Genomic DNA, 16,519 nt, shown 5'->3' with positions numbered 1-16,519 from the left:
ACGGATAAAAGACCGTCTGATGAGCTATACCAAATGTTCCCTACCCCGTTATTCTAAAAAAAAAACAAACGTTAACTTGTAACTGATCAAACAGTTTTTACTTTGGTACCAATTTCACAACCATAGACCTGCTACTGATCAAAGTGTTATTAAACCGGGATAACTATAATGGTAACTAACCTACTAAACCCTATTCATCTTGAACTGATCAGCTAGGTAGACAAGTTGTAATCTTTTAAATCAAAAATTCGTGACTGAATTGAGTAGTTGTATTCATAAATAGCACTTTGGAAACTATTACACTTCATAAGCTAGAAAACGTTATGTATATTTCAATAAAACAATAGAAACAGTGATAATAAATTATTTACCTCAACTATGATTGGCATTTTTCAATCACATGGTATGGAAAGTTGTAAAATCATAAATACATGCATGCACATATTTCAAGAATTCATGCATTTATGAACATACCAGAAAGAAATATCGTGCATCCTATTTCAAAAATACCATAATTTTTGTGGCGTTTATCAATCATCCATCGCGGAATGGCGTAAATGTTCTATGGTGAATTTGTCCGTTATATTAAAAAAAATGCTGGAGGGTCACGTGAGATGGGAATAACGGAATCCTCCTCCAACTTCCCTGTAATTTCAAAACTAGTGATGTGGCCTTGATCGCAAAATTTAGATGAGTATATGACGTTTCATCTTTTAACATTCATCATTGTTAATTTCTTACTCATATGTCGATTCGATATATCCCAGTTAACTCGAAATAAAAAAAACACTACATAGTCATCTGCTTCGTATTTGGATATCGTATTGAGCACAGGTGTTGAAGGCAAAGTAATCCTTCAACTTTATGACAACCAGGGTGACTTCAGCTTCTCCGACCTGAAATTCCCATAGTTATGTAGCAATATTCCATCACCACCAGCATAATTATGATGTTTGTGTTCCTCAATTGATTCAATACACAAACGTATGTGTTTAGTATACTTAGTTTTTAAATAGAGGCAGGCTACTGACAACAATAATTTCACAAGGGTTTCGACAATTTGGTACAAAGTCAATATTTTGCTAAATCTACAGTCATTATAACGATTTGATATTCAAATTAAATTTGGCATTAGGTCGAATGCTGCCTGGCGAGTATCGTACCAATTGTTACACTGTTCCTAAAGACTACATACACATTCCGACTGCAGATTACTCGGTTTATCTGATCTAGATATTGGACTCAAGACGGGCGTGACCGGTTCTCATGGTGCCACTAATCCTCCTAGACACTTGAAACCAAATATCGATCCCGGTGCAAGGGCCTCCGTGGCAGAGGGGTTAGAGCATCATGCTCAAAACCACACGACCTCTCACCTCTGGTCGGCGTGGGTTCGAATCCCGCTCACACCGGTAAGTGAGAAAGTTTTCCAGTTTTACTTTCAGTCGATCGGCAGTCTCTTCCCCGATACATTGTGTCTGGATTTTTTCTTCGACCAATAAAAACTGTACGCCACAAGATAATTGAGAAATCAATTAGTGTGACGGAAAACAGCAAAACAATCAATCAATCAGTTCATCCCGGTGCAGTGTCCAAGTTAAGATGCTTAATAAAAATAGTGAATGTTCCACCGTGAATCACTTCGGTATTTAGGAGTGAAAGTAACGGACCTTTTTTTTCGAGTATGAACTGAACAATAAAGGTTCCGTGAGACGGTATGTGTTGGCACTATAGCGAATCCTTACTATCGTTGATATTGTTGTTGTTGTTGTTTTTAACGAGAATTAGGCAAAAAACAAGGATCCCTTAATATATCAATAACTGACCAATGCATGGTAAAGTGATCTCAGTACCAGTTCCCCAGCCCTCCAAAGTAATGTATTCTCACTACCAGATCCCAAGTCTTCTAAAGTAATGTATACACAACTACCTGCTCTCCTATCCTCGAAAGTAATTAATCCTCTACTGTCAGCTTATAGTCCCCGAAAGTAATGTACCCAGGCTACAAGTTCCCCAGTCAGGCAAACTAATGTGTACACAACTATCCCATCACCGAAAGCACCACCTCCCTAGCTCTCGCAAGTACTGTATTATCGTTATCAATGAATCGAATGAAAGTAGTAGCTCTGTAAATAAAGATATCATACTATGATTTTCAGCTTTTGAGCTGAAGCCTAGAAACTAAATAAAGAATTGTATATTGATTGTTTTCACAACGCTTAATCAGGGGAAACAGATACACATTGTGAAGATATCAGAAATGTACTTAATCATCATGAAATACAGATATGTAGACATCAAAAATCATCAATCATTGCGGAATTCTGACACACCTTATGTAGATATTGCATTCATCACGGAATACAGACGCACCCGTGTAGACCTCGGAACTGTATTATATCATCACAGAATACAGACAAACATTGTGTACATATCAGATATGTATTAATCACGAAATACAAATAACCCTTTTGTAGATGAAAAGTGAGGATAACGAACAGTGATATCAAAGAATGCAAAAATCCATATAGATATCAAAGTTGTATCCCATCATCAGGGAATACAAACACGTATAGTGAAGATATCAGGACCGTATTCAATCATCACGGAATACAGGCATACCTTTTGTAGATATCTAAACTGAATTTTAGCCTTACGGAATTCAGACACACCTTGTGTAGACTTCAGAACCGTATTATTTCATCACGAAATACATACCCTGTGTAGATATCAGAACTGTATTAATCACGGGATACCTAAATACATTGTTTACATATCAGAACCGTATTCTACCATTACAGAATACAGACACAATTTCTGTACATATCAGAAATGCTTTCAATCATCACGGAATAAACACACCTTGTGTAGATATCAGAGCTGTATTATATCATCACAAAATATAAACACACATTTTGTAAATATCAGAATTGTATTATATTATCCGTGCAGTCATACATTTATGAACATGCAATGTATGCATTATTGAAATGACCAGGAAGATTACTTCACATGTTTGTCAAGATCTCATGAACCTCCTGAAATTCATCACCGAGTATGCTGGTGAAGGAGAGACACGCATGTAAGTGCTGAAGTTAAATGCATATTTTCTTAATAAAAATGATAGCGATTATAATGATTCTTAATGGTTTATATTTCTAATTGATTGTTATAAATTTCCTCAGATATCACGTACAAGAAAACTATCAAAAAACGTGAGAGGAGGAATACAAATACAAGTTTTATTTAAACAATCTAGCTTCTGTAGAGTTTCAAATGTATGTCTATGTTCAGGACTTTGAAGTCTTCTTTTAAACACTGTATACAATTTGGTTTACAAATATCCACTTTAGATCCTTCCATTTTAACTTCCACAATCAACTTAACACTACACAGGTGGTGTCATTTTATGAAATATTATAATCAAGATATCTCACAAGTATTTTTTCATATTGAATGGTTATAAATACATCCAAAATATGCATTAAAATTCACTCTGACTTTTGAACAGGGTTAACGACAGACATTCCTCTTGTTTTCCTCACACAATAATATCCCCGTTCGACATTGTCAAAGCCATTCCTATCTTGTTACTTCATCGCCGCAATTTAAAAAAAATATGTTTGTTATATGTTTTGTTCTACAATTAAATAGGTCTACATTGTCTGTAGATAAACAGCACGCAATATTAAAATAGAACATATTCTGTATATGTTTGTTATGTGTGATAAAAATAATTCCACTTTGGAATGACTTTAGTGTCCATGTTTACAGAACAATCTCTAACAGAGTCGCGTTGAACGATATTAATATATGTACTATTTTGAGTGAATTATTAATGAATCAAATAAAAGGGGTAGGATACTTTATTTTATTAAATTAAACAGTACATGTGCATGCCTGTGTAAAAATAGCATACCAAGCTTGTGTGGTTTACTCTCTCATTTATTATCAAAATGCTGTATTGAAATACACATATCAAATCATAATTAAGAAAACGATTGGCAAACTAAACAAACCGTTTTAGAACCACAATACTCTAATGTGGTATTACTTTGTACAGATATATACTTAAATTTTACATTTATGTACGCGGTATATTAAGTTTGTTTTTGTATTTATTTAGAATTTAAATATGAAAACTCATTAAGAGCTTAATTAAATATATGATACCTGCACTTAAATCATATCCATGAAGAACTGATTGTGTTTGAATACCTTAAAGTAAGTGTGAATGTGAAGTGTAACTTTCCATTGGTAACACACTAAATTATATTACAACATATACATAGAAATGTACATTTCAGTGGAAAATGAAAATAGAAAGATGGACGACAGGTTCTACTACCAGCTCGGTTTAATAATAATAATAATAGTTGGTTTTTATAGCGCTTTTCTCAGCGTATGCTCCTCAAAGCGCTTTACAATGCATTGATACCCCGGCAGACCGTATACCAATTTAGAACTTTCTCAGCCTCCTAGGAAGCATACATTAAGACACCCGAGGCATTGTAATCCGTACACAATACACCAGCATGCCTCATTTTTTAAAGAGTTACTCATTGTTATATCATATTCCTCTCTAACAATGATAAATACGTGATATAAATGTTTCAGTGTCGAGTTGAACTTCTTCGTAATCACTTGTATAAATGGACAGTTAGTTTATGATACTTACATAAGTAAAAGTAATAATTTTCACGGCATAGAATTCAAATGTTGACCACGATATGTCTTATTTAGTATGGACACTTTGTTACGCGCTATATAGAGAAGGACAATATGCCACTTTTTTAATATGATGCAGAATACACAAGTTCTTGATACTTAAGATATTTCATATAACCGCTATAGCCCACACATTATGAATGCGTCAAATCATATACATATCATTTTGCTTGTAGTAAGTATAAAGCTGAAAATCAAGTTCATCAAATTATATTGTTAAATGGAGAGTGGGCAAAATAAACATTATTCAATCTCACAATTTCTAAAAAGAATTAAGAGCAGGACAAATACGGGCTGCTGTATATACCAGAAGTGGGATCTAGTGTCTAGGAGGAGTAAGCACACCATTTTGATCGATCACACCCACCATATGTAATGCAAGTGCACCAAACTGCGGAATCTAAATTTTGATATATTTGAAAATACTCCAGAATGAAGTATTCAACGAACAAATGAATTCCCTGACGGGGGACATAATTTTGTTGTATGACTTACTTTTGAAATGGGATAGTAAAACTGACACTGTGTACGTAAATCGTGGTAAATGAAATTGACGTTCAGAAATGGTCGTTATCTTTTTACACTTTTCTTCTAAAAGTTATATGCGAGAAAACATGTGAAATTCACTTTTAACGTCGGACACTTAACAAAGGAACAAGAACTACCTCTTGTCAAACGCCTTATATTTGAAACGTGATGCCATACTTATTTATATACTGATTCCTAATTGTTTAATTGTCTATAGAGCCCCGTCGGTTAGACGATATGTAGTTCGGGCATATTGCTTCACAAATGTACCCCATATACAACATAATGATGATCGTAACATTCGACATGTTTAAGTGCCTTCCTTTGACTATCGGCGGACGGACAGACTCGATAAGGCTTACATAACTAGCCTCATAAAACCACATAAGTAAGCGACGTTACCTATCAATAGCTAGCAAATACAAATCTTTATATTCCAAAAGAAAACTGAACAAAACCAACGGCACATTTTAATTACATAGCAGATACATTGATAAAAGTTCGAGATATCAATAATTGGTTGTGTAAGCATTGTCAACCACACAGTGTAGGCATTGTTCTATCACATGGTGTAGGCATTGTTCAATCACACGGTGTAGGTAATGTTCAATCGCACGGTATATACATTGTTAAATCGCACGGTGTAGTCATTGTTTAATCACACACAAGATAAAGATGTATTTCAATAACATGGTGTAAACACAATATCTACACTATAAAATAGAATTCTAGTTTCATATGTTGTATTCAAGCAAAGAGTGTAGGCATTCTGCAAAACACGGTATAGGGATTGTTCATTGACACGGTGTAGAAAATAACTCTAATTGTATAGGTGGGTTTCAGGAAAATACTACAAAGACACTGCTTTATTCATGTCCGTGCAGGGTTTTTCATAACATACATCGCAAGGGTGTTTCTACAAATCAGAAGTAACATTTGCCTTGTTCTAAATTTGTCATAATAATACTTGTAGTATTTTACACATCATGCATCAGCAACTGGCGTAAATTGCCTATGTTGAATGTTGCCAATATATTCAACACAGTGAGAAGGAATATCGTAAGTGGGATTTAAAATCACTTCCTCATATTTTTCTGCAAATTCCCACGCTTTACAATCAGGATCAATATGTTTTATTCGAATGCTTTCGTCAGTAAGATCTATGATTTGAATCTCGCTTCCAAGCTTTCTAACTTTTGTAAGATTGATCTTTACAACATGACGTATCCGACTGGATTCGTTTGTAAGTCTCCCAAGTCTTTTAATGCCATTAAGAGTTTTACTGCAGGAAATATACCTAGATTCCCTGCCTTTGCTTCCTTCCGCAACATGTTTCTGTATGCTAATTTTGGAAGATGCGTTTTTCGGACGAAGACCCTTCCAATAATATTCTGTAAAACGAAGTATTCTATATATGTATTCATCTTGTTCCCCCTCTGTTTCATCATTTCCAGGCTTTGTCGATGTACCAGACATTTCAAGAACTTCTTTATCGTTTCTAGCAGTCGCCTGTACGAGCTGTTCAACATTTACGTCAGATTGTATACCAGATAGCTCTGATATATTTGTAATCGTTCCTCTATCGTCTGTCGTGGTTTTTCTATAATAAAGTATTGATGCATTATTTTTCCCCTGATTGAGAAAGAAATCGTCTTCTACAGAATCGTTCCCATCTCGTAAGCCCGTATCGTCGAGGTTTACTTGGACCTCAATTTGTACAGACTCTTGTTTGGAGCTTTCTGGAGAAGGTCCTCTCTTATATTTGATAATAAAATCGTTTTCTACAGAATTGCTCTCATTTTGTAAGGCCGTATCATCGCGGTTTACTGGAATCTCAATTGTTAAAAATTCTTGTTTCGAATTTTCTGGAGAAGATCCTCTCCTATGGTTGAGAAACAAGTCGTTTCTACAGAATCACTCTCATCTCGTAAGCCCATTTCGTCGTGGTGTACTGGGATCTCAACTGATACAAACGTTTCTTTGGAATTTTCTGAAGAAGATCCATCTATGTCTTCTTTATAATGTTTGGATGGTGATGAACAAGCTGTGAATGCCTCCTGTAATGGTTCCTCGTCTTCCCTACTCTCTGTGTTGGGAGGGTTCTCAGTAATAGGCCTCAATGATTTATAATAACTTTTCTCTGAGCTACCACAGGTCTCTGAGTGACCCTCTGTGGTAGATGTCGATGTTGTTTCATTTTCTCCTCCCAGGCTTTCTCGTCTTGGTCTTTTGATTTGGACTATACTCTCCTCAGCTTCAGCTCCTGTTCAACATTTATACACAAATAGCAATTTCGAAGGCAAATCAAATTTAGAAACTTGATTTTAGATTTTAGTTTAGGTAATTTTTGTAATGCAAACTTTTAATTTTAGCATCCCATTTTGCAGATGATATGGGATTATCTAGAAAGAGGAAGCAAGGATTTATAAAACAAAACTCATACATGACGCGGTGGGGATATCCCTAATTGATTAATTGTTGCTTTACGCGATGTTGTTTTACGTCTAATTTGATATTTGTTTACGCTTGTAGATATAACATCGTAGATAGGAGAAATACTTTTCACCCATACATGATGCTTCCACCCATAACAGCGAGGATTCTTCGTAGCATCACGCGTAGCAATAGCTCAATGGTAGAGCGTTCGCATTGCAACCAGGATAAGCCCATTTCATGCCATTGCCACGTCAAACCTAAGTCATAAATATAGGTAAAGACGGCTGTTTAGCCAAATGTTTGGCATTTAAATGGGTATTTCGAATATAACATAAAAATAGGAGCTCCCGTGTCGTGACAGGTGTTGGTACGATAGAAAGCCTCCGTTCAACACCCCATAACGCTAATATCTAAAAGTTCTGGTCCCTCAGTCCCTCACCTACAGCGCTGACCTCTGAACATGAGTCAAAAAACTCTCGACAAGACGTAAAATTACAACGAGCAAAGCAACAATCAATCAATTAGGGATATCCCCACCACGTGATGTAGTAACACTCAATCAATTAGGTAGATACCCACCACGTGATTTAGCAGCAATCAATTAATTAGGGAGATCCCCACCACGTGATGTAGCAACAATTAATCAATTAGGGAGATTCCCACCACGTGATGTAGCAATAATCAATCAATTAGGGAGATCTCCACCACGTGATGTATGAGTTTTGTTTTATAAACATTGCCTGAAACATATTGATACCAAAGGCATACATGTATTTGGAAAATGATTTGAAATAAGGTTTCGGATTGACATAAATGTTTTCAGGAAGAGAATGTGTCACACACTAAACATCCCTCTAGGATTTCATTTTGATAATCAAGGAGATGGTCTAGTATCTCCAAAGAAGATATATGGTTGAATCTCTGTTATCTTGAAATAGGCGACGAATATCATATCAACTTGTTACATTTCGGAAAGTGTACTCACCACTAAATTATATAAAAGACCTAATGTTTTAAATGTTCACTATTTATTTTCAGCAAAAAAACAACAACAAAATAACTTTGGAATAATAGGTCAACCCTGCATGTTTATTAGCAAACTGTATAGTGTAATGGTGTCTTGCAAAGATGCTTACTTATACAATAAACAGCTGACTTTTGCTGTTTAAAGGGATCAACTTCAACTACAGAAATTGCAACGAAATAAGAAAGCAGACTGCTCCAGTAGAAACACCAATCCGACAATTAAGTTTATTAATAGAGTATTACAAGCTCTTTAGCAGCTCTTATTCTTTCTATATTTGTTCGACACTTTCGCAATGCACTACGTGGTTTGATTTATTCTATTCAGTTAAATTTATCGATTTTCAAATGTAGTTTTTTTAACTGTGAATGGCAAGCTGACAAATCAATACATCGGCCACGAAAATTACCATTAAACGAAAGAGTGCTGTATATCATACTGTACCACAGCAACCTAAATTTAAGCAGACAAACTCAAGTTATGGTATTTCCAACTAATGTGTTATCAGCCCAGAAACTCAACATTTATTTGTATATTACATCTTCGGTACCTGGCTTCCCATGAACAAAGCAACCACCACACATGTACACTCATCCTTTGGACGACAACTTTATAATACTTCCAAACGTTTGGGGCGACTTATCCTGATATTTTTATACCACCTCCACCTAACTTTAAAAACAATGATACGTCAATTATATGTTTTCTTTCGTATTGAAAATCCCGAGTATGCGAACAACGATCTAACAATATATATGTTTATATAATGCAAAAATCGAAAGCAGAACACTGGTTCTATTTTGAATGAGTCTATGAAGTATGTGAATGAACTCATGACAGACAGATGATCCAAAAGCTACAGAACAACCACGAAATAATGGATTGAAAGTAACCAAAAATACTCATTAAGAACCTCTTATAGTATTTTTATCTTAATCAATTCAACAGGGTACTCCGTGTACCAGTTCTACCAATGTCGATTTGGCCTGCCTATACTTAACTGAATAAATATGGTATTGATTGTCTCTTTACTTTCTTTATCGAAACATTCATCTGTGGTAAATATCTCCTGTACTTACTTTTTCGTTTGAATGTTAAATCATCAGGCACAGACATCTCCTCTGCCATACTTCTGGTCTCAAATACAGCGGATACACAGCTATATTAAAAAGACAATACTTTCAACACAAACATGATGTAAAACGACGACTAAATTTGTACATCACACAAGCATATATAGGTGATATAAAAAAAATCGGCTTACCTATTACCTTCTGGTAATTATCTTTACTCTGAAATGAAAGTAGAAATTCTTGGAAGTAGAATTCAATTTTTCATTTTCGAACATTTAAATTACTGAAGGTTTTCTGAATATGATCAAAGGATGAAATATATGAGACTCTCGTAAAAAAATCTTCACAAAAGAACAAAGCTAAATTGCGTATTCAGTGATTATTACGAAACTTAGTCGAAACTATTCCGCTTCCCAAAAATAATTTCAAAATTGGACCATGTTTTGTACTTATTCCGAAACTTCTACATTCTTGTGGACTTCAATTCGATATCTACATACAGTAAGATAGAGTCCGTCATATCTACGTTGTACTGAGATATCGATTGAAAATAAATATTAACGGGAAAACTAATAACTCAACGTTATGGCAAATGGGATGATTTCAGCTTCTTCGTAATATACTCACCATAATTTTGTAGCAATATTCCATTATGACTTGCACATGATGTTTATATATCTCTAATAATTCGATACGTAAAAGCTTGTTCTGCTTGTAATAAATTTGCAAAAGCCGTTAGTAACCTAGAAAAAAATTACGCCCCTACAGCAAATAAGCATATATTGAAAGAGGGCAGGGTTAGCAGTGTTATCAGAGGAAGCAGCAGCCTGATGCTTGCCTCTACACGTGCTCTGTAGTAGACGATATTTTGAATAGGAACACTGGCATGATTATATCAACTAACGTGTTCCCACATTTTTCTACCACTCAGCTCCATCTGCGAAGCACTGAAAGGATATGTTCATACTTTAACAAAACTTCACCCTAGGAACTACACAATGATTTGCCTTCATGCCTTTTAAACCATGTAGTTTTTAGATAATATATACACAAATATCGGTATACAGTGAAATTTCTCCAAACTGGACCCTCAGAACACCGGTTCTCCCTGAATATCGGTCGATTTGAAAAGTCCTGGCAGAAATCTTAACATTTCCTTACAAAGAAAGTCGTAGAAATCCGGCCACCGCCAAAAACCGGACATCGGTCACTTTTTAAAGTACATTTGTTCACAAACATGTGTAATTTATCCTTAATAATACTGGCCACATCTTGAAGACTAGAAAAGTTTGGCCAAAGAGTGATCTAAATCGGCCAGGTGTGCAAATTGACTGACCGACAGGTCAGGTGAGAAATTATCTACCGGAGGTGTGAAAAACACAAGTGGCCTCCCTAACTTCTATTGTTTACCTGTGCTATCATGGGTATTAAGTGACACTTGGCAAATCCAAACGACCGTTCCAATTCCGTGCAAAGTGTAAAAAAAAAACCAGTTAGGAACATGTTGAATGAATAAGTATCAACCGCCATATTGTTGTACGATACTATCGCATGGATATAAGCGGTAGTTGATAAAGAACAAACCCATGACTGATTATGATAATTATTAAATAATAAATTAATTTCTTGGTTTCCATAGACGTAAAATTTCTAAGAAATATTCAAATTACAATTTCATATTTACAGAAAAACAAATATGTTAATGATTAAAGCGATGGATGTAAACAGAGTGTTTATAAGTAAGAGGCATTCCAATGATAGGCTTCTGTGTTTTCTTTAAGTATCCTGTTATACATATTCAGTTTTAAAGTAGATGATTTCAGCGAGAATTTATAATTACCTGCAGGTACAAACCGACTAATTTGATTTCAACCAATAATTTATCATAGATCACCAGAACTAAGTGAACAGTACCTTCTTTAACAACATTGAGATAAAATGTCTCTAAATGCTAAATACTCGGTAAACCGGCCATACCTATAAACCGGCCGTTTTTATCGGTCCAATAGCCGGCCGGTTTAGAGAAGTTTCACTGTATACGATAATCCAATATTTATGATTTTTTCTTTTGGTACCTTTCAATTATGAGAAGAATTAGGGGGGTAGCTGTGCAATGAATGACATCTGCATTGAAGGATTATTAACAAACACTTTGTCCATTTTAACATTTGGAGACCTACTATCTGTGATTGTCTCTTCTGACATTATAATATTCAAACATAAAGAGTCCAGATTGAGAGCAATTTTAGAATGATGACTGATCAGTTACACATTTGTCATTATTGGTCAGAGACAATGAGAGATACGCAACTGACTTAAGAGATTGTTGCTTAATCTGACAAACATCATGCTTGACATTATTCGAGTGATCAGACTAAACAGTCCTACATGTAATGAGTTAGTTTTACAAAGTTAACCATTTTTTAAAGGAATGTGATTTTATATAATTAAAACATGAAAGGTGAAGATAACGAACAGTGATAAATCTCATAACTTCTACAAGAATACAAGATAGATAGTTGGGCAAACACGGACCTCTAAACACACCAGAGGTGGGATCAGGTGCCTAGGAGGAGTAAGCATCCCCTGTCGACCGGTCACACCCGCCGTGAGCTCTATATCCTGTTCAAGTAAACGGAATTATCTGCAGTCAAAATCAATGTGTCAAGAACGGCTTAACAATCGGTAAGAAACATAAAATCTGGATTTAGTGATGCTATCTGACTATTTTTCCACGTTCTACAGTGAATTGTTATTATGTTTTCTATAGTGCAATCCCTCTTATTTAAAATTATACTAACATGCTCGTGCAATATCTGAGTCAACATTCGGTGTAAACAAAAACAAAAGATAATCACACTCACACACTGCCAATCTCTAGTTTGAAATACAACTTTAGCCCTGCTTCACATTTTGAAGCCAAAATGAAAATGTCATGAGAATTTATATCTAAAATAGATATGGGCAACATATGCACAGTTATGAGGAAAACACGCATACCCATTTTTAAATTTTCGAACAGCAGCTTAATCTTTATTTTTGCAAAATAAATGCTGCTATCTGAATGTGACTAGAAAATGCATATCTTCCACCATTTTCACCCATTGGCTAAATGTATACCCAATTGCCGGACAAGTTCTTGTTAAAGGGGTACCAACGCTCTCGTTTAACGTCTGCACTTTAAAAATACTATAGTCGTTAGAACGATCTAATTTACAAATGGAACTTTCATTAGGTTGAATGTTATCCGGCGTGTTTCTTATCATTTGTTACACCGTTCATGAAGACTTTACACAAAAAGGTGAAGATAGCACCGATGTATCTAATGACTCCTATGACGAATACAAATTTGACAAACACGGACCCCTCGATATACCAGAGATGGGATCAGGTGCATAGTATTGATAGGTGTCCCCTGTCGATCATTCACACACGCCGTGAGCCCTTTATGGAAGGTGAAGATGATGAACAGTGATCTATCTCGTAACACTTATAAACTATACAAAATAGATAGTTGGGTAAACACGGACCCCTGGGCACACTATAGCTGGACCAGGTGCCTAGGAGGAGTAAGCAACACCTATATACTAATTCTGACTACAAATTAATCGGTTTACCTGATCTACATATATGACTCAAAGCGGGTATGGCTAGTGAAAAGGGGATAGTTACCTCTCCTAGACACCCGATCCCACCTCTGTTGCGTTCAGAATTGCGTAATTCCAGTATCAGTATTTATTCTTTATGGGAAATGCATGGAATATACGCAATTAGTGAACTGACGTAAGGTATTAACATAACCTACTACAACTAGTTATTGTTGATGAAAAATAAACTTTTTATCAGAAAACGAATTGATAAAAAAAAATCAGTTGTAATCAAGTACAATGTTAAGCAAACGTATAATAGTACACTATGGGTAACTTGATAGTATGACTATTCATCGCCGTTATACGACTGTCATACATTACAATGTGTGAACAGTATCAGGGGCATATCTGGGCTGTTCATTTAAATTAGTATACAATGATATCAGATCTGACAGGTGACGTTCGGATTATCATACAATTCACTTTTAATCACCGAAATAAGATATGATCAAATAAAGCAAGAGTTATCGAGTACAGTTTGTACGGGAATTCAATATTTGAACACGATCGGTCAAATGAACAATACTAACCGCGTACGGTCTACACGTGAAGCTCAACAGTTCTTTACGCATTCATGAAGACCTGCACAGAAGTAGAACTATCAAAAATGAATGCACTGGCTAACATCTATAAAGATGGATATTAAACCCCTAGGTTTAGTGATGCAAAACATATACTAATACTGTTGTTAATATGTCCTAATAAACACTGCTTTCATTAAAAATCTGAATAACGTTAGAGTATTTCAAAATAGTGTATAAATTACTTCTTCCACTCAAATTTTTCAAAACTATACCATTGTATTGAGTTTTCATATATAAAACAGTTTTGCTAGACGGATACTTAAAGACAAAAGATAAAACGTTACCCCCATTTTTTGATTTCGATACGATGGCTTTCGGTTTCTTGTCCGGGAAGGTGTTTATGTTTTACACCCCATTCGTTGTTTTTCACTCATGTAGAGATGTCACCAGGTTTTGATGGACTGTTACGTTTGACCTATATATGGCGCCCACGGTCGTGATATTGTAAGGTTTTTATATCGTGTCAAAACCTACCGTGACAAATGACGTCCAACTTCATCCGAAAGTCCCCCCTCCCCTCTTACTTCTAATGCCAGTCAATTGCCGAATGATAAAAAAAACTCCACACATCACTTTTAAGCAGATCATTTTCTAAAGACGAAAAAAGTACATTCAAAATCTAAAACAAATTGAACAACAATCAAGAAAACAACATTAAGAGGCTTTTTAAAAGTTTAGAAAAGTTATCCCTTACCGTGTTGTGGTGTCTTGCTGTTTGAGATCACGTAGAAATCAGTTTCGGGGAACCCGGAACGGGATGCATGTTTATATAGAAATATAAATTTTCTTGGTAAATATTGTGAAAGTAGAATGTAGGACAGCTACTAAATATCCGAGTTATTGTTCTTAAACCACTTACCTGATTCAAGATACATGTAAATAATAATAGCTTCATGTCAAAACAATTTTGACTTGATTATCTGGTCAATTATCTCAGGAAACTGGACATATGTGAGTACCCTAAACCAATGTCTTTTCCAGGGGCAGATCTAGGATTATTTCCAAAGGGACGGGATCTGCCATTGATCCTGGTCTTTAAATGGGGGTCCAACCTCAAAATGTATTATATTCAACCCTTTCTAGCTAAATTTCCTGACGAAAGGAGGGGTCCAACCCTCAACCCCCTCTATTTGCATCCATCTCTGGTCTCAATGAATCAAAAACTATTACGCTGGTTTGACTTTGAGTTCATAGAGAATTATGTTGGGACGTTTTGAAAGAGTTACAGGTATCACTCTTCCCCATTAAGGGGACGTAGATGAATGTGCAATTCATAAAATGAAGGCAATTATCTAGGTGGAGTGTTCTCCCGTATGCAAAAGCTCTTAGTTATAATCCCGGTCGCGACAGATCTAAATCGTTAAAACAGTTAGTGACAATTCCATCGCTGAACGCTCGCCATGAGGTGTGGATGTCAGGACGACCTTAAAAACGGATGTCCCGTTTCACAGTAGGTGTTGCACGCTAAATAGCCACTACTGCTCAATGGCCGTGAGCACCGAACATAGATCTAGATTTGAAGATCTTCAACGGTATTGGTGACGTTCCCATATGAGTGGAAAATTCTCGAGAGGGACGTTATACACAATCAATCATCAATCCTGTTAACATTGCATGAGGGGGTGTGGCAGTATATACACAACACGCATTTATATAACTCTGAAATGAAGTAATTAGAAAAATAAAAAAAATGGACTAGTTAACTGAACCTTCAAAAAAGGAATCCTGTTGTAATACATGTTAGATAACACATCCTAACTATTGCGCTGGTTTGACTTTGAGTTCATAGAGAATTATGTTGGAACGTTTTGAAAGAGTTACAGGTATCACTCTTTCCCAAATGGTAGCGTGTAAGTCCGCATCCATTGTGGTGCTGACATACTATCGATAGGTTTCGCAAAAATAAGAGCAACTTTGCTATGTTTTCTTCCAATAACTTTCAGTGAAGGTTTCATTAACAATACCATCCAGTGAAAGTTTCATTAGCAATAACACTAAAAGTGAGGTTTTATCAAATGACAGGTGAAGTTAACGCACGTTGATTAATCTTATGACTCTTATAAGCAATACAAAATAGAAAGTTAGACAAACACGGACCCCTGGACACACCAGAGGTGGGATCAAATGCCTAGGAGGAGTAAGCATTCTCTGTTGACCGGTCACATCCGCCGTGAATCCCTTTTCTTGAACGTTTAAATTGAGTTATCCGTAGTCAAATTCAGTGTACCAAGAACGGCCTAACAATCGGTTTGAAACACGTCAAACGGCATTTGACCCAATGATAGGATGTACTGACGAACTAGATCGTTATAACGACCATAAAATTTGCGAAATGCTTACTTCAATGGGGATTGTTGAAACCCAAGCACCACCAACCTGTTTGTCAGTAGCTTGCCGCGATTTAAAAACTGACCATATGCAGAATAAGCTCTTGCATAACGAATCAGTTGAGAGATATAAAAACACCTTATGCAGGTGACAATGAAATATATTGCT

General features: G+C 35.7%; 1 protein-coding gene across 1 annotated transcript; it reads right to left on the bottom strand.

The window, feature by feature from the left end:
* Positions 1-5,709: 5,709 nt before the first annotated feature.
* Positions 5,710-14,787, bottom strand: LOC125662160 (uncharacterized). The gene is made up of 4 exons (XM_048894334.2): positions 14,718-14,787; positions 9,981-10,008; positions 9,796-9,875; positions 5,710-7,519 (listed from the first exon to the last, which is right to left on the bottom strand). The coding sequence occupies exons 3-4, from the start codon at positions 9,842-9,844 to the stop codon at positions 7,098-7,100; spliced, it is 471 nt and encodes a 156-aa protein (XP_048750291.2). The 5' UTR covers positions 9,845-9,875; positions 9,981-10,008; positions 14,718-14,787; the 3' UTR covers positions 5,710-7,097.
* Between the last annotated feature and the right edge of the window lie 1,732 nt (positions 14,788-16,519).

This window comes from Ostrea edulis, chromosome 8 (genome assembly GCF_947568905.1).
Source record: "Ostrea edulis chromosome 8, xbOstEdul1.1, whole genome shotgun sequence".
Taxonomy (NCBI): Eukaryota; Metazoa; Mollusca; class Bivalvia; order Ostreida; family Ostreidae; genus Ostrea; species Ostrea edulis.
The sequence above is the reverse complement of the archived record's forward strand: the minus strand, read 5'-3'. Positions and strand labels throughout refer to the sequence as shown.